At 44.3% G+C, this 25,504-nt stretch overlaps 1 protein-coding gene across 1 annotated transcript in view; it reads left to right on the top strand.

Annotated features, from left to right (window-relative positions):
* NEK10 (NIMA related kinase 10) overlaps positions 1 to 25,504 on the top strand; it is a 279,165-nt gene that overhangs the window by 36,473 nt on the left and 217,188 nt on the right. The window contains exons 6-7 of the mRNA XM_056129461.1: positions 14,343 to 14,427; positions 23,788 to 23,829. Of these exons, the coding sequence (XP_055985436.1) occupies positions 14,343 to 14,427; positions 23,788 to 23,829 (127 nt within the window). The remainder of the gene's footprint in view (positions 1 to 14,342; positions 14,428 to 23,787; positions 23,830 to 25,504) is intronic.

The following is a 25,504-nucleotide window of genomic DNA, read 5'->3' as shown; positions in this document are numbered from 1 at the left end:
TTATCCAGTAAGAACACATTTTATAAATCGCACTTCTAGCAGATGTTTTGAAGTGGTTTTATAAGATTAAACCAACATACTTAAAGGGATAAAATAGAACAAAGCCTATTTAGAAGGAGGTGAATGAACAGAACTACTACAGGACTCCTCATTAAAATCACTCTACTTAGGCATTACATTTTTTCCTTTTTAAATTTTTTTCATTGAATCACTATGAATGACAAAGTTATATAGATATTCATGATTGAGTTTCAGGCATATAATATTCCAACAACAATCAATTCACAAGTGTTCTCTTCTTTCCCTGCATCTATGATGGGCAGTTTCCCCCTCTACCATCGTCCTAGTGTTTCCTTTCCTAATTCATACCTCCACCCCTCTCCAATGGCAAACTTCCTACTGAAGACCAGTTCTCCTACTCTTCATTTCTTTTGCTTTTGGGCATTTGGTATTGCCCCATAAAGTTTCTTTATATCCCATGTACAAGAGAGATCATTCTGAATCTGTTCCTTTCCTTCTTACCAACTTCACTCAATATGGGACTCTCCAGATCTATTCACGTTCCAGAAAATCGTATGACTTCATCTTTTCTTATGGCTGTAATATTCCATTGTGTAGGCACTGAATTTAATGACCAGGTAAAAATGGAAAAATGGTCAAATAATGCTTGTTTCCTAATTTTGAATTTGGGTACTTCAGGAGGAGCTTATTGCTGGGGTCCTAATGAAAAAAGACATCGGGTAAACTGATGGTCATGGCTGACAGTTTCTTGATGTACTTTTGTGATTAATACAAGGACCAATTGAGTGGGCCGTCTCTGACTGGGCCTTGGGGAAAAGCTCAGTGAGTTAGCCAAACATAGCTCAGTGGAGATGTTTCTTCTCACCAAATAAGACATTCTTTTCCTTTGCTTTGCTTTCCTTGTCTTCACAAAAGATGATGGTAGGTTTGTAAGAAGGTCTAGACTTTCTCTTGCCAGCTTTAGAGGTTTTGAGTGAAGCAATGGCTATTACAGTATTGTACTCAGGACTCAATTTTCTGCCCACTCAGGGATCTGTCACTGTCACTGTCCTCCCATTGTTCATTGATTTTCTCGAGCAGGCCCAGTAACGTCTCCATTGTGAGACTTGTTTGTTACTGTGTTTGGCATATTGAATATGTCACGGGTAGCTTGCCAGGCTTTACAGTGCGGGCGAGATACTCTCAATAGCTTGCCTGGCTCTCCAAGAGAGGCGGAAGAATTGAACTCAGGTCCGCCATGTTGACAGCGTACAAGGCAAATGCCCTACCCTCTGTGCTTTCGCTCCAGCCCCACTCAGGGATACTTGAAGTAAAAGGTGGCTGTGCTGCTGGACAGGTGAAGAGGGCTCCCTGCATTCTGATGGAGGAAACTGTTGTAGATCTTTCCTAGGAGGCCTGGACTATCTCCTTTCCAGTATTGGCTGACAATAGGCCTATCAAGAATGCTGGGTATTTTAGTGATTCTGGGGACTGATTGATACATGACTTCTTTGGATATAAATTCCTTCCAGTCAGTTTTACTCTGAGGTTATTGGGGACTTGGTCTCATCTCTGAACTATACGCCATTCCAGCTTCTCTCAATTTATGCTGCATCGATGTTCCTTTTTCTCTTCTACTTCACTTCCTCAAACTTTAGTCTTCCTTTTTTTTTTTGCCTTTTGGGTCACACCCGGGTATGCACAGGGGTTACTCTTGGCGCTGTACTCAGGAATTACTCCTGGTAGTGCTGGGGGGACCATATAGGATGCTGGGAATTGAACCCGGGTCAGCTGCGTGCAAGGCAAATACCTTAACCGCTGTGCTATCACTCCAACCCTAGTCTTCCTTTAATCACAGTTTTGGGTATCTACTTTCTGGGTTGTTTTTCCTAAGACTGATCTGAGACCTTGTCCTCTGTTGTAAAATAGCCAGGTGACATGTAGAATGAGACAAAACTTGTTCATGCTACAAATACCTGATCAAAGAATTAATGAAAGTATTGTTGCTTAACCAGAAGTTACCTGTGGTTACACATGGTAATGAATCTTGTTGGGTAACTGGTCATGGAAGCAAATTCTAATCTTCCAATTTTTCTTTCTGCCTTACCATAACTGTCTACTCTAGAATTGGAATGTAAATACATCCCTTTTTAAATCTTATTTTGCCCTCCCATGGAAGTATAAAGCAAGCTACTCAAGTGCTACTCAAGACTTGCTTGTTTGGAGGTTGCATAGTGAAATAAAATTATTACAAAGTTGACATATTTCCCTTTAACTGACCATTACAAAATTGATGTCTGCACATTGCTCTCTCCAGTGTATCTATGCCTTTGAATTCCCTCTTTATTGGTAGCTTCCTTGATTGATTGATCCAGATGATCTGAATATTATATAAGACAATGAAATATGTTAGAATTACTTATGAAATGGACTTGCAGATTTGAATAAAGATGCAGAATCTCAGGAAACTACTAAAAGTGATGGTGTTGAATTGGTCAAGTATGACGAATAGGGGATTGGTAGAATCAGACCACTTGACAATGTAAGAAGAGAATTTTAAGGAGGATTATTAGATAGAATGTTTTGAATAGCAAGGATAAGAACTGGAGTTTTGGAAAAATTGATGATTTTTTCTCTTATTTTTATAAACACATTTTTTAAAATGCTGCAAAAAGATATTGTCCTAATTATGTTCTGCTAATGTACTTTATTAGCTATAAAATCAATTTAATATGACATTAAATAATATAATATCCTAATTATTATTTATAATATAATATATAATACATATAATATCCTAATTTTAATTATATCCTAATAATATAATATACTAATATTAAATTAAATAATATCCCAATTAAATTATTGGAAAAGCTTACATTATTTTAAAATGAGTTCTTTTAGTTGGCCTGTTTCTTGAGTTTTTATCCAAAAATTGTTCAGGTGTCTCTTTTCTTACCACTGGCATCTTTGGTATGGTGCGTACATCCCAGGATTTCTAATTTCACTTTTAGAAGTCTGAAAATTTTAGTCCCCAAATGCACTCATTTTTCTGATAAGAACAAGTTTGTTTCTTCATTATTTTACATTTAATTTCCTGAAGTATTTGTGACAAATTTAAATACTTTGGAAATAAACCTGTAGATGTAGACTGGAATGATATTTACAGTCCTTGAAAGAGCTCAAAACCTGCTTTTGAGCAGGGAAAAAAAAACAGTTCAGGCCATCAGCAGCTTGTTAGAAATGCTAATAAATGTGAGGCTGGAGAGGTAGTATAGTGGGTAGGGTAATTGCCTTAAATACCTGGCCTACTTGAATTCAATCCCCAGCATCCCATATGGTCCCCTAAGTACTGCCGGGAGTAATTCCTGAGCCATTGTCTGGAATAACTCCTGAGCATGACTGGGTATGGCCCAACATCAATCCTGCCCCTCCTCCCTCCGCCCAAAAATGCTAATAATAATGTTCTTGGAATATCACCAAAACCTAGAGGGCCTTGATAATATTATTATTGTTTTGTTGCTGCTCTTGTTGTTGTTTTGGCTCTGTGTTCAGGGATCAGTTTTGACAATGCTCAGGGGATCAAATGTAGTGCCAGGGATCTAATTGGAGTTGGCTGCATGCAAGGCAAGTGTCTAAACTCCTGTAACTATCTTTCCAATCTAATATTTATTTATTTATTTATTTATTGCTTTTTGGCTCACATCCAGCGATGCTTGGGGGTTACTCCTGGCTCATGCACTCAGGAATTACACCTGGCGGTTCTAGGGAGACCATATGAGATGCTGGGAATCGAACCTGGGTCAGCTGCATGCAAGGCAAACACCCTACCCTATGTGCTATCACTCCAGCCCCCAAGTTTTAATCAGACCTTTGCTGTCCTTATTTATGCTTGAACTTGGGTCACAAAGCAAGTGACTCTTGTTTTAAGCATGACCTGCTCTTCAGCATGGACTGTACAGACCCTGTTACAGAAGTTGCAGCAACATCTTTTTAGTGTCTTGATTAAGTTCTTTCAATATACAAAGTTAGTGGCCTTAAATGTGATTTTATCTCATCACGTAGTAAGGGAGACCTGATGAGATCTCATCAGGTAGAAAGGGCTGCTGACTGAACCTTGCCTAGAATAAGAGCAATCTGGTTCGCTTGGTCAAGTCTCACAGGTAGTTCCAGTCTCCCTCAGCAGGTATGCAGACAACACCTCAAAGTGGATAGAGACCAAGGTTCATCAGGCACCCCAAAAGCATTGGATTTGTGTCTTTTTGTGTTTTAAAAGGATTTCTAATGAGAATCAATTCTTTAGCAGGGTCACAAAGTCCTTCAAGTTCTTCTTCTTTTTATTTATTTATTTATTTATTGAATCACTGTGGGAAAGGTTACAAAGCTTTCAGGTTTAGGTCTCAGTCATGCAAATATCAAACACATTTCCCTTTACCAATACTTATTTTTTACCATGAAGAACCCCATAAAACCCCACCCCCCACCCCTCCTAGTCCCTGTGAGGCAGATGAATTCTAGTTAGCACTCTATCTGCTTTGATTAGATTCATTGTTTCGATAAAAGATTCACCACTATTATTTAGAATTTACCCCCCCCCCCCAAATCAGACATGCTGAAAAAGCATTGTGAAGTGATTTGCTTTCTACAGCTGGGTTCAAGAATTAAATGTTGGTTTTGGATTTCTGCTATTTTACTTATTGACCCTGGAAGTATTTCTACTGAAAGTCAGAGAGTTAAGAAATTGGTTTCTGTGCTCTGGAGTCGTGGCCGTGCTGGAGAGCCGCTCGTGGGGAGCAACTGGTGACCTCGGTCGGGCGTGAAGGGCGGACCGAAATGCCCCCCTTCCCATGAGGTTTTAGTCGCCCCCACACCCCCGGCTCATACCTGCTGTCCACAAGGCTCCCATGTGGCCACCATCTTTCTTTCCAGAGAGGAGAGGGCGAATGGGGCAACACCCTTTCCCCTCCGGACAGACATGATGGCCTGGATTAACGCATAGTCCATTCACTTTTCTGCTCCAAGCTGCCGGGTTCTGCATTAAGTCCTTGTGCTTCAGGGGCCGTGGCTGTGCTGGAGAGCCACTTGCGGGGGGCAACTGGTGACCTCGGTAGGGCGTGAAGGACGGACCAGAACGCCCCCCTTCCCATGAGGTTTTAGTCGCCCCCACACCCCAGGCTCATACCTGCTGTCCACAAGGCTCCCATGTGGCCGCCATCTTTCTTTCCAGAGGGAGGAGGGCGGAAGGGAACAACACCCTTTCCCCTCTGGGCAGACATGATGGCCTGGATTAATGCATAGTCCATTCACTTTTCTGCTCCAAGCTGCTGGGTTCTGCATTAAGTCCTTGTGCTTCTGGGGCCGTGGCCGTGCTGGAGAGCCGCTCGTCGGGGGCAACTGGTGACCTCAGTAGGGCGTGAAGGACAGACCAGAACGCCCCCCTTCCCATGAGGTTTTAGTCGCCCCCACACCCCCAGCTCATACCTGCTGTCCACAAGTCTCCCATGCGGCCGCCATCCTTCTTTCCCGAGAAGAGAGGGCGAATGGGGCAACACCCTTTCCCCTCCAGGCAGACATGATGGCCTGGATTAACGCATAGTCCATTCACTTTTCTGCTCCAAGCTGCTGGGTTCTGCATTAAGTCCTTGTGTTTCTGGGGCTGTGGCTGTGCTCCAAACCTAACTCTGATTTTCAGGGAGAAACGTTGGGTGGTTTACTTCCCATCGATCACTTTGTATATAGAGAGATGTTGCGCGGCCGCATAAGCGGCCGCGCGGTTTTGAGAAAAAGTCCTAGTTCCCGCATACTCGAGCTATGCTTGTAGAGGCTTCTGGTCACTGGGGTTCCATCTGGGGGAGGTGGGATGCGGTACCTACCCCATCTGGGACTTCCCGATGATCTCGGCTCTTTTTGGAACCTGTTTTTTTTTTTCTCCGGGAGCTGTGGATCTCGCCCTCCATGTGGCCCTTCTCTTCGGCTGTATATAAAGTTCTTATTCTTAGGCTCATCTCTTGCTCCCACCCAGTGCATCTTTCTGGCTCACCAAGGTCAGAGGAAAGCCCTTCTTGTTCCTGGTGAAGTTTCTTTCACCTCTGAGCCACGGCCAATGATGCTCCTCCCCAGGACTCCGCTGCCATCACCTCTTTGCCCTTCTGGCCCTCCCTATCCCTTAACTGGCCTTCCCTTCCCTCTCTTAGCCTGTGTCTTTGGAGCCCTTATCCTCCCCTCTGAGTTTCCAGAGGACAGAATTTGAATCATTTCTCCCCAACTCAAGCCATTGATGCAGTTTTTATTGAAGAACATGGAAGCTGAGGATTTTCATAAAGTAGAATTTATTTGTATCAAAGTTATTTAGATCACTTTAAATAATGAAAAAATAAAATGTGTAAGACTGTACTATTAGAAATAACTACAATAACTTGTTCTCTATTTCCTTCTTTAATTCTTTGATTTTTTTCTTTCACCTTTGCAAGAGTTTATAATGCACATAATGCACAAAACTGTATTTTTTTAATCTAAAGCCAAGTTTTTAAAATGACTAAATCATTGGCTCAAAATCCTTTGGGGTCATATCTTTTCTCTTTTTTTCTTGTTTCACATCCTTAAGTGTGAAAGAGAAGAGAATAAACTTCATGACTTCATGCAGGCCTTAAGCAAATAATGGTGCCTCTGCTCACCATTGCAAACCTTGAGCAAAATCTCTTCCATTTTTCTTTTATCCTGCAATGCTATTATATATTATTTCAAGCTTTAAAATTGTCAATATGCATATATGTATGAGCATAAATATTGCCAACAAAGTATGGAAGTAGAATGGAATCTGAAGAAAACACCAGTCCAGCTCATTTGATAGATGTGATAGTTGTGAGATTCAGGACAAACTTAAGTTCCTGAGACCAGGGCTGGCAAGTGTGCTTCTCTTCTGTGTCATGCTGGTTTTCAGGTTCTTTATGAATCCAAACCAATTCATTTATTTAATTGTTTTATACACATTTAGGGATTTCATTTTCACTCTTCAGTAGATATTTTGTGTTTCTCCCCCAGTTGATCTTACATGTTTTATGTGTCTTCTCTCACTAGTTCATTTACTTCTGAAAGGGAAAGGTAATGTAGTCCTGTTTTGATCAGCCTGCCACGTTCATAACAAGATTTAGCGGCCGTTGTGGGTTTCTCTAGTTTTAGTTCCTTTTCAGGAGAAAGGAGAAGAGTTTGCTAGCAGTTTACACACTTTGTGAAGCACCAAGCTCAACTTGTCTGCTCAGTTTTGGCTCGATTTTAGTTAGACTACAGCAAACATCTTCCCGAGCTTCCTGTACACACTTGCCAGTCACCCCTGCCCCAGTCCTTCTGTGTTTGTGTCTGTTTTGAATTTGTGTCCCAACAGTAGAACAGAGTTGGTGTTTAGTGGATAGTGTCATTCCACATCCCCACCTCGTTTTCAGTTCCAGGTTCACACACTCTGACCTCCTACACATGTCACTTGTGCCTGCTACATACTCCATGGGGGAGGGGAGTTTTCAGGAATATTTACAAGTTGTTTTCTGTTTCGCTTTTTTTCTTTTTTTGGGTCACACCTGGTGATGCTCAGGGGTTACTCCTGGCTTTGCACGCAGGGATTACCCCTGGTGGTGCTCAGGGGACTATATGGGATTCTGGGAATTGAACCCGGGTCGACCCTGTGCAAGGCAAATGCCCTACCTGCTGTGCTATTGCTCCAGCCCCATCTTTTCTGTTTTGAATCAAAGAAAATTTTCTTTGCCTATAGAAGTGTACCCACCAGAACACTGGAACCAGTTTTGGTGTTCAAAATTTGGCAGGTTCAAAACTTGCCCCTCTCCCCCCTAAAAAGCCATCTTCCCACCAGACCCCCCAGGATGGCCTGCAAAAGATGGTATGCAAAAGACTTCTTGTATGAAACACATTTTCTTTGGCTAAAAAAAAAACAGTCCTCAAATAAACCCATTTAGAAGAACCTGCGCCTCTCTGAGCCTCGCCACCAGCTTTGCTCTGAGAGGCGGTGCCCTGGAAGTGCAGCTCTCTGGCTCTGAACTCACATTTTGTTTCACATGATGATTTGGGACTGGAGTGATAGCACAGCAGTAGCGCGTTTACCTCGCGCGCGGCCAGTGCAGCTGAGCCAGGTTCGATTTTTCCTTCTCAGAGAGCCCGGTAAGCTACCGGACAGCAAGCTACCCATGACGTATTTGATATGCCAAATACAGTAACAACAAGTCTTACAATGGAGACGTTACAGGGCCCGCTCAAGCAAATCAATGAACAACGGGAAGACAGTGCTACAGTCCAGTGCAGATGATTTGGGAACTTTTTCTTCTTTGGACCTCTCAGTATGAACAAGCCTACACCGGGATTTTGGATTTTTCTCATGTTGCCTTCCCTCAGCTTTAGAGGTTCAAGCTGCCAGCATCTTTTGCTGGGACTGGTACAGTAGGGTAACTGGGCCCCCTGCTTTGATCCTTTGCTCCCTTCACTATTCTCAGTACTTTGCATCCACAAAGATCCTTCTCCAAATCTGCCAGATCATGCCAGACCTCTGCTTATAGCTTTCTGCTGACTTTACAGAGAAAAGTCCAAATACCCTATTCCTAGCCTGCAAGACATTCAGTTCTGCCTCCTGCCTCCTGTCTCTGAGATATTCTCTCTCTAGCACATTAACTCTCTCTCTCTCTCTCTCTCTCTCTCTCTCTCTCTCTCTCTCTCTCTGCCGCACAGTCTTTCCTTATTGCTATTCCTGGCACAGAACACTGTGCTCCTTCCCAGGGCCATATTCTCGTATTCTCCTGTGTATGTCACTGTTTCTTATTCCTTCCCAGACTCATTTTAGATTCATGCAGGTACTGATTTATCAGAAAGCCCTTCACCAGCTATCCTTAAATAGCATCTCCCAAACTCCTCAAGCCCTGAACCCTTGTCATTGTTCAACGACTATCCCATGATTTTGTCAGTGTCAGTGTCCCTTTTATTTGTGTTTCCTCCTCCTCCTCTTCTAAACCCTCTGTGAACCCAAGTGCATGGCTGGCCTCTAGTCCTGGATGGAGCAGTGCCTGGCCCCCGGGAGGTGGTCAGTAAATGTGTGACACATTCTGTCTGAAATCTTTATCATTCGGGTAGAAGAAACACCCTGGTTCTGCTCAGGATCCATTAGCAGCATGTCAGATGGGGAGCCTCGATTGGGGTGGGTCTAGTGGGGGCCTGGGGGAAGAAGAGAGAAACATTAAGGGTAGTGGGCACCATGTGTCTAGTCAAATCCTCCCTCCCCACAATAAAATAGGGAAACAAAAGGCTAGCGAGAGAGCTCCACGGGCTGGAACATGTGGGCTTTCTAGCTTGATCCCCTGAGCACAAATGGGTGTGGCCCCCACATAAAAAAGATGGTGGAACAAGTCATTAAGCCTGCTTGAGTATCCAGCTATTGATTGTGTTGTATCTGCTTGTCTCATTTGTGGGAGAGGATGCTCCCAAGTGGTTGGTACTCAGGAGCCCTAGGGCCCTTCCCAGTGATTGTAGGTCCGCTGGGCTGGCAGTTGAAATCAATGGCCAGAGGATGTGTTGCTGGTCAGGCCCTGTTGTGTCAGTTCTCTGGACCACCGTGGCTGTGCTTATGGGTCTCCAAAGCTGTGTCAGCAATGGTGGGGATGGTGCCTGGTTTAGCCGTTATGTAAGGCATGCTCCTCAACCCCCTGGACTATTCCTTTAGCCACATATATCTGTCACTGTCACTGTCACTGTCCTCCCATTGTTCATTGATTTGCTCGGGCCCAGTAACATTGTGAAACTTATTACTGTGTTTGGCATATTGAATACATCACGAGTAGGCTTTGCCATGCAGGTGAGATACTCTCGGTAGCTTGCCGGGCTCTCCGAGGGGGGCGGAGGAATTGAACTCGAGTCCGCCTGGTTGGCCACGTGCAAGGCAAATGCTCTACCTGCTGTGCTATCACTCCAGCCCCCACATACATCTATTCTTTTTAATTTTATAGTTCTACCTCTACATAAATTTTATCTTTGTTAGCTATCTATATAAATAAATATATGAATAGGACTCTGGGGTCAGAGAGATAGTTACCTTGAGAGATACTTACCTTGCACATAGCTAACCTAGATTCTATCACCAGCTCCCCATATGCCCCCCATCCCTGCCAGGATTGATCCCTGAGTGCAGAGTCAGGAGTAAGCCCTGAGCACAGCTGGGTGTAGTCCCAAACCAAACCAACCAACACTCCTTCCCACCCCCACCTCCTCCCCCTACCCAAGACACTGTCTTAAGCGTTTTGAAGTAATTTGAGGTATTAGCTATTTGGAAACAGGTCTGAACTTCCCCCACATTTGAACTTTAGAGCGGAAGATAATCATTCTATTGACATTTTTGTGTGTTCACAAAAGCAGCAATATGGAAAATAAATTGTCCTTTAAGTGACACCCTACTAGAAAGCTGCAGCCCGTTTGGAGTGAGTGAGCCAGGAGAGCAAGTAAGTGACAGACCAGCTCCCCAGGGGGTTTCTCGCTTATAATTTTCAGCCACTCGCACAGCCCTTGATTCGGTAAACCCCAAGGCACTAAGTTCTTGTTTATCCTGCTTCTTGCCGCTGTGCTGTTCCGCCTGCAGTCTCACCGCTCTGCTCCGTGATGTTATCTAGGGCGCTCACATCGTACCGTTTGGCGTGCCGTTCCTCTGCCTCTTTTGATATTGATGACAGAAAATGAAGCTGACAGCACGCAGGCAGGTGGCTGTGGACAAAGGTCGCAGGAGCAGCTCATGCTCACCGGGCCATGGCCTAGCGGCTCCAGGAAAGCTTACGCACGGGCGCCGGCACAGGAGGGGATCAAGAGTTGTCTGTGGGCGCACGCGCGGCACCTCGCTCCTGGCTGGGGTACCCTGTTGAGAAATAGCCTCCAGGGAAACTCTTCACAGCGGCACCACGGAAGTCCTCCTGGTTCTCTTGCTGAACACTCCTGCTCCTGAGCGGATGGAGAAGTCTTAGCACGGAGGCTGGGGCAGAGTGGGGGAAGGGAAGGGATGGCAGGAGCACTGGCCCGTGAGTTGGGCAACCAACTTGATCCCTGCTGTGCAGGGGACTCCCTGCCTGATGTTTCCCTTTGTACTGCGTGGTATGTTTCCTAGATCCTGAGCGCTCAGCACATGGAGATTTGGTCCTCCTGCAGAACTCAGTCTTCCTCTGCCATTCTGGCACCTCACTGGCTGGCCTGTATTCTTAGGGGAGAGTGCTTGAGGACTGGGCACCAAGGAAGGAACAACTGTGTCCCCAGAAGTCAGTGCACAGTGAGGAAAAACCAGAGGACTCAGGCCCCAGGAATCCTATTTACATGTACAGCAGCAGAGGCCAGGATGGCATAGAAGCATGAATAGCTTTGGGCTGCGATCCCATAATTGCAAAAGGAAAAAAAAAAAAACAGAACTATTTGCTTGGAACAGAACTTTCAGCTCCAAGCCCCTTCTGGAACTCTCATTTACAGAACACTCTTTTAATAGTTTGAAAAAAACCTATTTAGGAATTTTTTTCTTGCTTACTTTTTTTTCTTGAGGGAGAGGAGACAGAGAAATACTTTTCATAGTTTTTAATATGCGCAACAATGGAAAGGTCATGGACTTTCCTTATGAAACTCTAGTTTACAGGGAAATCAAGTGCACACATGCCTGTCTCCTGAGTCACCCGACCATGTGTCCCCCGGATCTTTCTCTTCAATAATAAAAAGAAGTTAGCATCACGCCACTTTAGATCGCAGCAGCTGTTGAAACTGGATCCTGGGTTCTGTTAGGTCTTTGGGATGAAGGTCTTTGCTCGTCTGGCCTGGCCCATGCTATTCTTTAACCAGCCCTAGTATCTGAAAGGGTCTTATCCTGTGCTAGTGTGTTTCAAATTTGCATTATTCCCCCCCCCCCCCCCCCCGACAGGGATGCTGGGGCGAACCAGTAGTGGGATTTTCCAGGGTGGCCTTTTGAAGGTCTCCTTGGCCAATGGCTCTGGACTGAGGGTGAGTCCTCCCTTCAATTCCAGAAAAATCTGAGTTTCACCTCCAGAGCAGAAGAGTCATATTTGGTGGGAGAGGAGATGGGGGGGGGGGGGGTGAGGACCGCAGCTGGGGTGGGCGGAGCCTCAGTAGTGGCAGGAGGAGATGGGGATGCTTTTGGGACAGCTCCCTCAGCCTCTCAGCAGCCTCTGTTGGTAGGAAACGGACATCTGTGAAAACAGAAAGCTGATTTCCAACCTTTCCATGGTTAAATCTTCCCAGAGATGGAGTGTCAGTGACAACGTGGAATATTAAGTGGCCTCAGGGCATGTCACACCCCTCCGGTGATGTGTCCACAGATGTTCCTTTAGCCTTAGAGAAGGTTGTCTGTGTCTTGTGCCCTCAGGTTGATGATGTATAGGTTTAGGAGTGCATTGAAATCCATAAGGCAAGAGAGACAAAGCTGAATTCTGCTGCCATTGGCCAAGGGAGGCAGTATGAGAGTGTCCACAGATGTCCATTCAGCCTTTGACAAGGTGGGGTGCCTTGCCATTGGCCAAGCAAGGCAGGGGCCATGGCTCAGCCCCCTGCAGGGACAGTTCTCCCAAGAATGCTCTCGGCTGTGGAGGTAGGAGAGGGAAGGAGAAACAGTTTGAGGCTCCTTGTCTGGAGCCACTTCTGATATCTTCCTCCATTTGCCTTGGCCCACTTGAGCACAGTACACACTTTGTGTGTTAGGTTCTGGCCAACCTTTTGCATCAAGCACCACTGTTGGGCTAGCATGAGGGTGGAACAAGACAAGTGTCACGTGGAAGGGACCAGCAAGTTACAGTGTTTGGTGGGGCTCATCTGTCCCCTTCTTCCTAAGTCCAGTCTGTACTTTCCTGACTTTTGCTTCACCCTGTGTTTAGAACAACTGCACTTGAATTGCCTCAGGTGACTTCAGAGCACATCTTGTCATTCTTCCCTTGGATGAGGCTCCCAAGCAGTGCTCAGGTGTCTGCTGTCTCTCCTGGCTATACTCAGCCATCCAGGGCAGACTGATCAGTGCTCAGGCCTAGAGATGCAGCACTGCTCTGGCAGGGTTGTGCCAGGGCCCTGGTTAGTGGACTTGGGATTGAGTATGTCGTGCCAGGAGCCAGGCTCTGCTCTTTACATGCATTCATGCACCCCAATTCCCGAGCTGTTTCTTGACCCCAGCTTCTTTCGAAGGCTTTGGCAATATCCAGTGTTAAAAATAAAGCCTGTTTTCAGAGCAAGCACCCTGGGCACTGGCTTGTAGCCACCTCAGGTGGAAGTTCTGGGGAGTCACGTGCATTGCAGTGTTCTCATGAGATCGGGGAAGGGGGCACTCTGGTCTTTAAAACCCAATTCCCCTAGTTTCCCTCTACCAGGTTCTCCTCATCATTCATTTGCACACCTGTTGCCGGTGCAAATGGGTCTCCTTCTGGGGAAAGTGATCTTGGAAATTGCTTTGTTGGGTAGAGGTTGGGGCTCAGCAGCTCTGGTTTACAATTTACAGCTCTGTGGGTTTGACTCTTGGCATCTCAAAAACAAACAAGAAAATGTTTTATGGATACGTTTTACAAATGTCTGCTGACATGTTCTGGGGGCTGCCGAGAGAGACCCCTAGGGTTGGGGTCAGGAAGAGTTTGCATTTTCTTTTTTCCCTTTTCATTTTCGTTTGTGGGTCATACCCAATTGTGTTCAGGGCTTACTACTGGCTCTGTACTTGCAAGGCAAGTGCCTTTCCCCTGTACTTTCTCTCCAGACCTATTTTGCATTTTCAAGGAGAATTTGTGTCATAAACATGGTCAGAGGCAGTACAGCTGAGTGGAAAGGGTGGGGGTGATTCCATTTTAATTTTGGATGGGGCTCCCCTCCTTGATTTCGATGGTGCTGCATCTCTCTGAGGCCAGGTTTTCAGTGGTCGCCCTAGTAAAGAGCAAACCAGCCAGATGGACAAGGAAACCCGTGTGTTCTCTCACCTGATCCCTCCGCTTGTGAAGTGGTTTGCACTTACAACCTGTTAGAATAAAATAGAAATATTTTTAAAATGTCTACCTATTTTATTTGTTTAATGGATACTGAGTTATTAGGATGTGAACTAAAGGCCCTGAAATACCAAACAATCAATTGGGGGACCCTGCTTCCTAGTGATAAAGAAGGCTCAGGTGTGTTTTTCATCAGAATTGGCAAGTGTTAGAATAGCAGCCCTGTGGCAGAGGATGCTTGAAATGAATGGAGACTTGGTTCTTTGTGTGACCTCTTTTCTCCCTCCTGGTCCTTTATCCTCCCTAAATTGTCATGCTTGTCTTTAAAAGCTGAACATGTTCTCTCTTGTTTTCTTCTTTCAGAGAGTGGGTGAATCGGGCCCCGTCTATTCATTTTCTGAGGGTGTTAATCTGCCTGAGACTGCTCATGAGGGATCCGTGTTACCAGGTTGGTTTGGAAAATCAAACTTTTTTTTTCTTGATTTCTTTTTTTGCTTGTTATATAGATGAAATGAAAATGGCAGAATCCTTATGTGAAGAAAAGCCAAATTAATTTTTACTTTTTCTTTTACCTCAACTCAATCTCTTTTGCTTTTGGGAACTGTCTTAGCTGCTATTTAAAAAGATATGCTTGAGAGAAGTGACTTAATGGGGCAAAAGAACTATCTCTGTATCCTCTCTTAACCACAGGATTAAGTAACTTGAACTTTAGGGCTCTGATTTTGTCATTGCCTGGCATTTATTTTATTTTTATTATTTCCTTTCTTTTTATCATTTAAAAAATGGAATCACCATGAGATGCACAGTTACAAAGTTATTCATGATTTGGTTTCATTATACAATGTTCTAACACCCATCTATTCACCAATGTACATTTTCCACCATCAATGTCCCCAATTCCCCTCCCTCCATGCCTTACTGCCCCTAGACCCCAACCTGCCTCTGTGGCGGACACTTTCCTTCTCTCTTCTCTCTCTTTCTATCTCTGTTTCTCTCTCTCTGTCTCGTTATTTTTATCTTTTCTATTGATTTAGGTTCTGTGATTTACAATACTATTAATAAAGGTTTCTCAAGCACATAATTGCAATACAGCACTCATCCATTGGTTGGCATTTTTTGTTTATTTTTGTTTTTCTTTGGGGTTTGGGGGCCACAATGGAGATGTTCAGGACTTCCTCCTGGCTCTGCATTTAGGGATCACTGCTGGTGGGGCTTAGGGCACAATATAGTATGTTGGAGATTGAATTGGAGTGTGCAAAGCAAATACCCTCCCTGCTGTACTCTGGATTCTGCCTCTGCCTGACATTTTAAACCATTGTTACCTCAGAGATGTGTATGCTGCAGCTGTACTTAGAGCATGATTCGAGGTTAAGCAGCTTACTAGGTGCAAGTCAGCAGTGATCAGTGACAATTCCTCAGGGAACCCCAAAGCTTCAAGGGAAAGGCAGGAACTGTGGACAGACTCAGTATCTACCCCAGAGACTAGGCTGTTCCCAACCTCTAGCCTGAGCCGTGAGCAAGTGAGGGCAGAGAGGTTAAGACACTTGCTTTGAATGCAGCTGATCCTGGTTTGATCCTCAGCACTGCACATGGTTCTCCAAATACTGCCAGCAGTGATCTCTGAGCTCAGAGCCAGGACTAAGCCCCGAGGAACACCAGATGTGGTCCCCTAATAAAAATAAAATGTGAACCAGGGACCTCACATCTATCTCTGATGAGGGTTATAATCCAGAATCTCTCTCTCTTCCCCCTAGTCAGTCAAGTCAAGTCAGTCAAGTGCGTTTTTCTTTTTCCTGTTTTTTTTGCTTCTCAAAGTTCATTGTGTATAGGGATTCCATGGGGATCTTGTGAATGCAGATTCGTGATTCAGTGGGGATAATCAAGAATCTGCGTTTCTGGCAAACTCTCAGGGTTACTTATGCCTTTAGTCCTAAGTCTGAGTACCCAGAACTGAGTGTCTCAGCATTGCTGTTCTGAAGAAAACTTACCTGACACATCACACATTGTTTTCTCAGCTGCTAGGGCATTGTTTACATACAGCCTCAGTTCGCAAGTGTGTGTGTGTGTGTGCCTATGTGTGCACACACATACACACACTCACACACACACACACAGCATAAACTTCAGGACAAGGTCAGTGGCTGGGACCTGTGTGATTTCTGATTCAGCAGCTTCTGGGAGGACCTGAAAATATGTCCCTGCCCTAAGTTTTCAGGTGATGCTTTGTTGCCTTGTCGATACCATAAGAATTGTGTTTCTCGAAAGCAAAGTGTTTGGGTGCCAGTTGGCTACAGAGTCTCTGAGTCTCCTGATATGTGTGGGGGTCCTTGTCTTCCTTTGAGAGCAACCCCCCTTTTCCCTGTCTCCTGTCCTCATGTTGCATTCTAGGCTGACCTGTAGGATTGAGTCTGACCTTTATATCCCCTGACTCTAGGATGGTTACTCATGGGTGTGTGTGTGTGTGTGTGTGTGTGTGTGTGTGTTTGCGTGTGTGTGATTCTTTCTCCCCATGACCACCTCTACAGACTGTGTGTTCTGTGTATTTCTGAGTCATTATTTGCGATTCTGTATATCATTTGTAAAAATGAGGAAAGGATGGTCCATTTGATCCATTTTACTTGCATTAGTCATGTGCTTATTATTTTCACATGACTAGTTATTACAATAGATAATAGTACCTTTTTTTCTTTTTCTTCTCTCTCTCTCTCTCTCTCTCTCTCTGTATTTTTGGTTTTTGGGCCATGCTCAGCTGTGTTCAGGACTTACTCTGGCACTCTGCTCAGGGACCACACCTGGTAGGGCTCAGGGAATAAAATCAAGAATTGAACCTGGTCATGTATAAGGCAGATCTCCTACCCTCTTGTACTTAGCACCTTCTTCCCCACCCCCACCCCCAACATGCATTCAGTTTGGATTAAAATGTTATATGTATATCTACTTGCAGAAGCAGGTAAGGTGCTTTTCTTGAACACAGCCGACCTGGGTTTAATCCTTGGCACCACCTGGTCCCTCAGTACTGCCAGGACTGATTCCTGGTGTTACCTGTTTGTGCTGTTGTCTGAAGGAAAGAATTTGGTGCCTCTTTATTGATAGGATTTTGTGAGCAAAACACAAGTTTAGTGATGCGTGCCCCCAGATTTCCAGTCTTTCTGTAGAAAAGGCTCCTCTCCAAGTCTCTCCTCCTAGCCCACTTTCTATGAGAAATAACGTATACTCAGGCAGTTGATTAATATCCTAGGTTGCCAAGAATTGCTGGCTTAAGTCACAAAGCAATGCTTGGGTTTACTGCAGCTTATGCTTCTGCTCCAGCAAGCTTTCCCTGTAATGAGGCATTTCTTTGCAGAATGTTAAAGCACAAATTCAGGGTCCAGTGGGTTCTTGGCATGTCAGTGCCCCTTCTGTCTCCATTACCCTTCTCAAGTAACAACAGTATCTGTTTTATAGGGAAGATTCTCTTGTTTTCTCTTCTCTTTGCTGCTTGACATACTTGGGCATATTTAATTCTCGTTTGTTTATGAAAAAAATTACTCATTCTTGCCAGGGCATAATATTGTTATTCTTTTAGGGCATTAGTGGCTCCTTTTCCATCTTCTTTGATCAAGACTGTACCCTTTTACCAGAGCTGGGGATATAGTAAAGGGCTAAGGCATACACCGCACATGTGGCTAACCTTGTTCCATCCCCAGCACTGCATGGTTCCCTCAAGAGCCACCTGGTACAATCCTGAAGGTCCCTGAGTGTGACTGAAGTGATAAAGTCCTTTCAGCAAACCCTATCAATAAAGAGGAAAATTAGGTGAGGTGACCCAGGTAATCCTGTAAGACCCCAAAATCATTATATCCTTGGGCTGTTACATTGACCCACAAGCCAGGATGGCTAAGATTCTTTAGGAGGCAGCCTGGTTCCCCTGGACACACTTGGGACTTCACCAACTACCCCAAATGTGCCATGTTCTCCAGCTCTCCTTCTTCATTTGGTCTTCATTTTTTTCTTAATTGCATTTTATGAAAGGTCAGGCTGCCTTTCTGTCAGGGATGGCATATTGCACAACTTGTACTTTGAGTTCTTTGTATAGAGTTCTCCCTGATCACGATTCCAAGAGACCGAAATACCAGGCCTCAGCTCTCATTATTTGATTCAGAGGAAGAGAAAGGAGGGAATGAAGGACAAGGTTTTTTTTTTTTTAAATATAATTGCCTGGAGTTTTCCAGAATTTAAGGAAGATACAGGTTCTATGATTTCAAATACAGTTGGAGTCTCAAGCAAGATGAGGGTGCCCACCCTCTTGGATTCATCAGTGTGCCCATAGCAGATAGCTCATTCAGGACAAAGAGACAATTTGGAAAAGTCCTAATTTACAATGATTTTAGAGTCAAGACACAGAGAGTGGAGTTATATCTACTTACTGAGCCCCACCCTCTCACACACCACCACAGGTTCGCTCTGGGACTTCACTTGTCAGGGGAACATTGAGCTCTTCCACAGCAAGTTTTGGTGTTTTGTGTTTTTCCTTGATCCCTTCCTAAATATCTTTTGAAGGTGAATCTTCTCCTAGTGTTCTTTAGATTTAATTGTCACCTCCCTTGACTTCCAAACTGTTGACTTCAGTTGAGAGAGAGAGAGAGAGAGAGAGAGAGAGAGAGAGAGAGAGAGAGAGAGAGAGAGAGAATCTGTCTCCAGTCTCAACTATTTCTGTGTATTTCAGTTGCAGATGCTTGAACTGTGCTGGTCAGATCTTGATGACTCTGTGTCCAGAGGTTCTGAATGTAGTTAGGAGACAGCAGTCTTTCCAGAGACCCCTCAAATCTGACTTCAAAATCCTGCTAAGGCATTGAAGTGCCTTTTCACTTTCACTCTCTTACAAGTGCCGAGAGTTCACGGGGTCTGAGGTGATACCTACCCGGAGCGCCGGTGAACAGTGCCTTGTGTACTTTTGTGTTTTAAAAACTTCCTAAGAAGTACAGAGACTTAAGAGTTTGAGAACAACTTACCACACATTACACAGTCCAAATAGGTGGTTTTGGAGACATCTCTTTGATGTCGTCTCTTATATGTCACATCGAGTCTCAGAAACAGGGTAGATCCACAGGTGCTATTGGAACAGTAGAGGAAAATGATCAGTGGAGCAAAATAATCCGCCAAGGAAAATAGTTTGGTATTGAAGGTTCTTTGAAATGTGATCATTGATTTAGCTGCTGAGAAGTGTTTGGAGTGAGGGTGTTGGATGGCAGGATTTGGGGCAGTGATAAAAACAGAAGCACAATGTAGCAAGTGTCCCAGTGTGGTTTGTTTCTTAAAGCATTCCTCTTTTCTTTCCAAATCAGTGTTATATTTTTGTATCCGTTTAAGAAAGAAGATGTGTGCCAGAGTGGGGTTTGAAGGAATTGGCAGAGCAGATGCATTAGTTCACACTTTGTACATGGAATTGAGGTTAGCTTGACCAAGGAAGGACTGTCTCAGCTCATTAGCTAGAGCGACATAACTTGGTCTTCTGACCCTCAACGCATGACCAGGAGAATATGCTTGAAAGGGCCCTTGGGAGGCATTGCTGTAACTTAAGCCCCACGCCCTGTTTGCTTTTTGGATCAGTGACCAGAACTGTTCAACCTAAGTATGGCATAGCTCATGTTCTTGTTTTTTTTCTGACACCTGACGCTTGCAGGTTAGAGCAGTCCCCTTGGTAGAAGCACCAAAGGCAAACAGAACAAGGAGGGCCTGCGGACAACCTCCCAACCTTGCTCCTGTCTCCATAGGAACTTGGGTGAAGGTCTTCATTCCAGGAAGGATAAAATTCTTGAAAATTTTAACAGTCACAACAAAATTCTTTTGGAGTGCAGAACTCTCTTTCCGTGCTGTCCTTTCTAACTGCACTCCTCAAACTGGGCAGTACTTAGTATCCAGGAAGGGCAAAGTGCTTCAATTAATGATGTTTAGGAAAATTTACACTTCAGGTTTTCCATTGGGGACTCACAGTGCTTGGCAGTATGTGAAAAGCTCTAAGGGAGGCTTATGACAAAAAATAATTTATTTAATTCAGTTTAACCTGGCATTTCCCAAGCTAATTTGAATTTGACTATGAAACTTGAAAAAATGCATTTAGAATGCTTAAGGATATCCATCACACAGAATGAAATGATAATTCTTAGAACATAGCTTGGTAAATACTTAGTCCCAAATAATTAATGCTGATTATTGAAGGGATATATATCTTGTGAAGGTAAATATTTAAAAATGACTGTGACTTTATTATTATTTTTTTCTTTCTGCATCAGTCCCAGCTGTGCTTAGGGCTTACTCCTGGCTCTGTGCTCAGGAATCATCCCTGCTGGTGTCCATGAGATTGCTTGGTGCTGAGAGTAAACCCAGGTTAGCCCAAAGCAAGGCAAGTGTTTACTTGCTGCACTAACTCTCCAGCTCTGGTGGCTTAAACATTGTTCTCTCCTTCAGTGTTTCTTGCTTCCAAGTCTGAAGTTGAAATCTTGTTCACTTCTGTGACTTCCAAATTTCACTCTATCTTTTGTATCCACAAGTTTGCCTCATTTATCATAGACTATGGTACTATTTATCACCTGAGTATACCACGAACAACTTAAATGGCCAAATGAACTCTTCTCCAACCTCATCTTTTCTGCTTTCCTTCCTTGTGTCTATTCATCATGTCATCGTCCACAGACCCCCAAGACTCAAATATGGAGAGGTCCCCTTATGTATGTTCTTTCTTCTGCTGTGTCAGCAGGTTCAGTTGATTGTGTAGCTTTTCCAAAATGGAGGCTCATTTTCTCACACAGTTTTATCTTCTATATCTCTAAACGTTTTCCCACAAATCCCTTTTAGGCTTTGAACTTCTTGATGCCCTTTCCATACAATTTCTCTGCACATTTGGGTTCGCTGTTTGTTCCTTTGGAGTCTTCTTTGTTTTCTCCACTTCTCCATACCCCCACTTTATTTTTCTACCAGCATACTTATAATCCTCCTAAGTCCATTTAGAGGCTACTGTCTTCAGGAAGTTTTCCCAGCAGGATATAAAGTGTCCCTTCTCTGGTATTGTAGCACTTTATGTATAACTTTTGCATAATTACTGACAATTATATCATGAGTTCCAGTTATTTCTATATCTATCTAGTTTTATCTAAAGCTCAGTGATGTAGGTTTCTGCATATTTGTCAACTCTTCAGAGCCTATCCCAAACTTTTGTATCACAGGAATAAAAAACAACTCTGCTTATTGAATAAATATAAGTAGTTTAAAAATGTAATTTGAGGGGATATTTTTTTGGTGACACACCCAGTCATACTTAGGGTTTACATATGGCTGTGTACTCAGGGATGACTCCTCGGCTCAGGGGACCATATATGAGGTCTTGGGGATTGAACCCTGGGTTGGGATGCATGCAAGGTAAATGACCCACCCACTGTACTATCTCTCTACTCCCTAAAATGTAATTCTGATAAGTAATTTAGAATTTTTAAAAATTACATATCCAAAGTATTCTACCATAACTAGGAATAATCCTGTTTTTTGATTATGGCTCTTATAAAATAAATGACAATGATGGGGGTTTTGTTTTGTTGGTCACATAATTGTATAAAATTATGTTATAAATACCCAATTCATTCTTAATTTGAACATAGAGGTGCTTACTGTTTTCAAACCCGCTTCTCATAGAATAAGAAACCCTGAGCGAGACTAGAGAGGTGGGGTGAGCGTATGCTTTGCATGCAGGAGGCCCAGCTTCAATCCCTGCACCACCCAGGTCTCCTGAGCACTGCTGGGAGCTACAACCCTCAAGCACAGAGTAACCTTTGGGCAACTTGGCTTTGAGACCAAAACTAAAATAAACAAAGAAGGAACCTTGATCCAGAAGGCCTTGAGAATCCGGCCTCTCCCTGGCCTATGCCCTCCATCACTTACTGGTGGAACTAGATTATTCACTCTCATACTCAGAGGATTATCCCTCTGCATCTGTCTAGCATCAGAATAGTGGCTTGTGTTTGTCAGATGTGTTCCTTATGTGCATGTCAAGGAGAGAGACATCAACTTGGCTGTGATTAAATAAACCAGAACAGCCAGGTATGATCCACACAAAGAAAAATGTCAGTGTGGATAACCTGAGAATATTTTCTGCCAGTACAATTCCTAGCAAGGTCTTTGATTCCGACCTCTCACTGCCTTTCTCCCCTATCAGCACTTTTAAGGCAGACTTCAGCTTATGAAATATGTTTTAGGGGGTTTAGATTTTTAAGGTAAGGCCTGTGTCCGGTGATACTTGCTTGGGCTGGAGCAATAGCACAGGGGGTAGGGTGTTCGCCTTGCACGCGGCTGACCCAGGTTCTATTCCTCTGCCCCTGTCAGAGACCCCGGCAAGCTTTGGAGAGTATCCCGCCTGCATGGCAGAGCCTGGCACGCTTCCCCTGGCATACTCTATATGCCAAAAACAGTAACAACACGTCTTACAATGGAGATGTTACTGGTGCCCATTTGAGCAAATTGATGAGCAAGGGGAGGACAGTGCTACAGTGTTGAAAGCAGTGTTTCCCAAAGCACTGGGGTGGGGGTACTGTACCCCTACCCCAGGTAAGGCTGCTCTGCCCCTTTCCATTTGTTCACTTAAAGGTGGACTTCTTGGATGTAGGAGGGGTTTTGCGAAGAGCATTTTTTTTCCTGTAAAGGGGGCGGGGCAAATAAGTAAGCCAAATAAGTTGAGGACATTCTGGTTTAGGGTATGAGTTTAAGAAACCATTAGACTAATTGTTTGTTTATTGTGCTGGGGAAGGAGCCTAGAGCCTTTTATATTCTATGCATGTGGCTCTGTTCTGAGCTACTTCCCTGGTTAGGGGTTTTAAGCATAGCAGCATTAGAGGAGCCCAGTACTTCACTCGAGTAGTGCTCCACAGACTTTACTGTGTCTGCATGTTCTCTAGAGAGCTGGTTGAAATTCAGTGTGAGATTCTATTGGACTAGGGTAAAGAGAAGTTTCTGGATTTCCTTTCTTTTTTTGGCTTTTGGGGTCACACCTGGTGATGCACAGGGGTTACTCCTGGCTCTGCACTCAGAAATTACCCCTGGCAGTGCTCAGGGGACCATATGGGATGCAAGTGAACACCCTACCCACTGTGCTATCACTCCAGCCCCAGTTTCTGGATATCTAATCAGCAGTATGTGATGATGATGTTACTGGTCCATGGACCAACTGGGCAGAAGCTCAGGGGAAGGTCTGAGGAATTTTGGAATACAGAATTCTTATTGCCGTTCCATTTCTTGGGCAAAATGGGTTAGCTTTCTGGGTCCTAGTGTCCTGGTCTGCAATATGAGGGATTAGTAGGGATTGCCAGTTGCAGGGATTTGTTTTGGGGCCACACACCCAGTAGTGCTCATGTCTTACTCCTGGCACTGTTCTCAGGGATCACTCCTGATGGTGTTCAGAGCACTATCTGCGGAAGCTGGGGATTGAACCCAGCTTGACCACATGAAAGGTAAATATCCTACCTGCTGCATTATTGCTCCAGCCCTGGGAATACTATCTGACAGCCCTTTTCCATTTTAATTATCTGATACTGGGGGAGGAGGGCAGATGAAGGTGCAGGCTGCAGTTCTGAGTATGTGTACATTCTTTTAATCTGGACCACGTATTAGCCGTTGATCTTGAATATGACACATGCATGGAACAGATTGGCACTTTCCACATTCATGATAGAAGTTCAGCCTTCGAAAATCATTATAAATCTCATGATTTGATTAGGAAATGTAGAATACAGTTCTTGCTCCACTCACTTCATTGATATTTTTCCTATCTCTTTTGTTTTCTTAGGAAATACTCCATAGCTTGGGTGGAATTGAAAACCTAGCTCAGGTAAGATTCCTGCAGTGGTGACACTAGTCTTGCCTTTCCATTTTCAGCTTTGGCTCTGGGCAAGGATTACACAGGCATGTGGCAGAAGAGGGCTTTCTTATCCAAGGCTGCCTGCTTGTGAGTGTGGCAGGAGGCAGGAGACTGAGCTAACTCATAAGGACCTATGGCATTTCCTTCTGGCTATTGTGCTCACTCACCCTGTCTGCTGAAGTGAAAGTGCTATGAAAGGTCAATGAGAAGAAAGGGTGTGGCTGCAGCTCCAAGTGCAGAGCAATGCGCATACCAATGACAGGAGACAATGTAGGTTATGGGGCTGTGCTTGCCTTTTCCACAAAGGAGCACTGCGGGCACTAAAGTACTAGTGAGTGGCAGCATGAGGAGGGACCTATTTTCCTTCCTTCCTTCCTTCCTTCCTTCCTTCCTTCCTTCCTTCCTTCCTTCCTTCCTTCCCTCCTTCCCTCCCTCCCTTCTCTCCCTCCCCTCCCTCCCTCCCTCCCTTCCTTCCTTCCTTCATTTCTTCCTTTCCTTCCTTTGCTCGCTCCCTCCCTCCCTCCCTTCCTCCCTCCCTCCCTCCTTCCCTCCCTCCCTCTCCTTCCTTCCTTCCTTCCTTCCTTCCTTCCTTCCTTCCTTCCTTCCTTCCTTCCTTCCTTCCTTCCTCCCTCCCTCCCTCCCTTCTTTCTCTCTCTCTTTCTTTCTTTCTTTCTTTCTTTCTTTCTTTCTTTCTTTCCTTCCTTCTTTCCTTCTTTCCTTGTTTCCTTCTTTCTTTCTTTTGCTTTTTGTGTCACACCAGCGATCCTTAGGGATTACTCCTGACTCTGCACTCAGGAATTACTCCTGGCGTTGCCCGGGGTACCATATAAGATGCCAGGGATTGATCCAGGTTGGCCCACGTGCAAGGCAAACTGTACTATCACTCCAGCCCCTTGGCTTTATTTCTTTGTCAGTTTGGGGAATTTCTGGGGAAAGATAAGCAAGTAAATGTGCTGAGCCAAAGGAGTATTTGAGTTTATCAAAGAAAAAAGCAAAATTTCAGGATTTTTATAGTCCACTCACTTTTATTGGGGCTTAGTAGTTATTTCTTGGCTTCCAGCTTGGGAGATCATGCAATGTCATGCATGCAAAGCGTGTGACCCCTGCATGCAAAGCATGTCCTTTAGCTTGTTGAATGTACTCTTTGGTTGGTATCCCCAAAGTTCCATTTTTCTGGAAAACTTTCCCATGTTTGGAAACAATGCTTTTAATATGAGACCTGTGCTTTTACAAACTTTCCTGAATTATCATTGGCAACTTTGATCTATGGTAATTTAAGGTTAAAGCCATCTTATTTTTAAATTACATTTCGATTTGGGGGAAGTTGATGTTTTTGTTCTTAAGAATTATTTATTCATCCTTGGTAGCCTGCCTCATGAGCTGGGGGAGAAGGCAGCTGGAGTAGAGAAGGGCTCACTAAGTCAATGATGGTTGGAGGGATTGTTTGGGATGGGAGATGTGTGCTGAAAGTGAAAGGGCCAAATAAATAAAGGGCCAAATGTGAGGGACTCTTGCTATCTATATTGCAAGCCATAATGCCCAAAAGTAGAGAGAGAGAGAGTATGGGGGAAATTGTCTACCATAGAGACAGGGGGAGGGGTGGGATGGGGGAGATTCTGGGGATATTGGTGGTGGAAAATGTGCA

The sequence above is a fragment of the Sorex fumeus genome, unplaced genomic scaffold (assembly GCF_029834395.1).
Source record: "Sorex fumeus unplaced genomic scaffold, SorFum_2.1 ptg000072l, whole genome shotgun sequence".
NCBI classification, from domain to species: Eukaryota; Metazoa; Chordata; class Mammalia; order Eulipotyphla; family Soricidae; genus Sorex; species Sorex fumeus.
Note: the sequence above shows the minus strand (reverse complement) of the source record. Positions and strands in the feature narration are given on the sequence as shown.